This window comes from Alligator sinensis, unplaced genomic scaffold, assembly GCF_000455745.1.
Source record: "Alligator sinensis unplaced genomic scaffold, ASM45574v1 scaffold1219_1, whole genome shotgun sequence".
NCBI lineage: Eukaryota > Metazoa > Chordata > Crocodylia > Alligatoridae > Alligator > Alligator sinensis.
The window spans coordinates 607,887-608,901 of NW_005842599.1; the positions used below are offsets into that span (position 1 = coordinate 607,887).

The following is a 1,015-nucleotide window of genomic DNA, read 5'->3' on the forward strand; positions in this document are numbered from 1 at the left end:
AGTTTTACTGGTGGGTTTTGTCAATGCTTTACATTTAGCGTTGGTATTAGAGAGCTCTTTTGTTAAATTAAGTCAATTAATAAATGGAGACATTAAGCAATCAATTTTGTCTGCATATCTCCACAGCATTACGTATGGCTGGCTGTAATCACAAGATAAATGCAATGTGCTGATGTATGGTAATGTTCAATAATACATTCTCCACCAGGCTCAATTCATCAGGGAGTTTCTGTAGGGGAGGCATTTGTTATTGGCTGTCTCTGGACCTCAAGGATAACATTTCTGTCCTTTTGATTGGCTGACCCACTGCTGCAAGATTCTAACCATCTTATTTTGATGATGAATATGAAGGCATGCTAAGCTGTTCAGGAGTGTAGTTCTTGCAGCCTGCACTCCTTTCCTAGTCTCAAGGACTAACAGTCTCCTTCACTGCTTTCCTTACCATCCAACAACAACAACAACAAAAGTTGTGATGCTTTTCTTCACCCAGTGTTTTGGGGCTGTATTAGATCTTATTCACCTAAGGTTTCAGCACTACAAGGCTAAGAGGGTTTTCTCAGCTGCTGGGCAACTTGTCTGTGTTGTAAACCCAACACACAGCCTAAAGGTGAGTTAAAATATTTTTTTCTGTTCCAATCTTTATCCTTTCCTAGTCAGTTGTTTTTTTTCCACAGGGAGTGAAATGATGTTTCAGCACGATAGTAGATGCTGTTGTTAACACATTGCAATCCCGGTGAAGAGGCTGTTTGTGTTTTTTGAGTGTGTTACTTCAGAGCAAAGGGAAAGCCATCAGTTCCTAAAAGCAATCCTGCAAAGTTCTTACTTCAGCTAATATTTTTGCCTTCTTTCATTTGTGTAACAGAGATTCAAGAGACAAATGTTTGGCAAAAGAATTAGAAAAGTTCAATGAAAATATTTCCTTTTGTAAGATATTACTAATGTGATCCTAGAAATCCTTCCAAACTGTCTCATACCAGAGTACAATGTACTGATGACTGGCAACTGAGAAGGGGTA

At 38.7% G+C, this 1,015-nt stretch overlaps 1 protein-coding gene across 1 annotated transcript in view; it reads left to right on the forward strand.

Annotated features, from left to right (window-relative positions):
- Nucleotides 1-472: 472 nt before the first annotated feature.
- The window catches only part of SIAH3 (siah E3 ubiquitin protein ligase family member 3), a 79,696-nt gene continuing 79,153 nt past the window's right edge, over nucleotides 473-1,015 (forward strand). Inside the window, exon 1 of the mRNA XM_025214722.1 lies at nucleotides 473-607. Within this exon, the coding sequence (XP_025070507.1) occupies nucleotides 473-607 (135 nt within the window). The remainder of the gene's footprint in view (nucleotides 608-1,015) is intronic.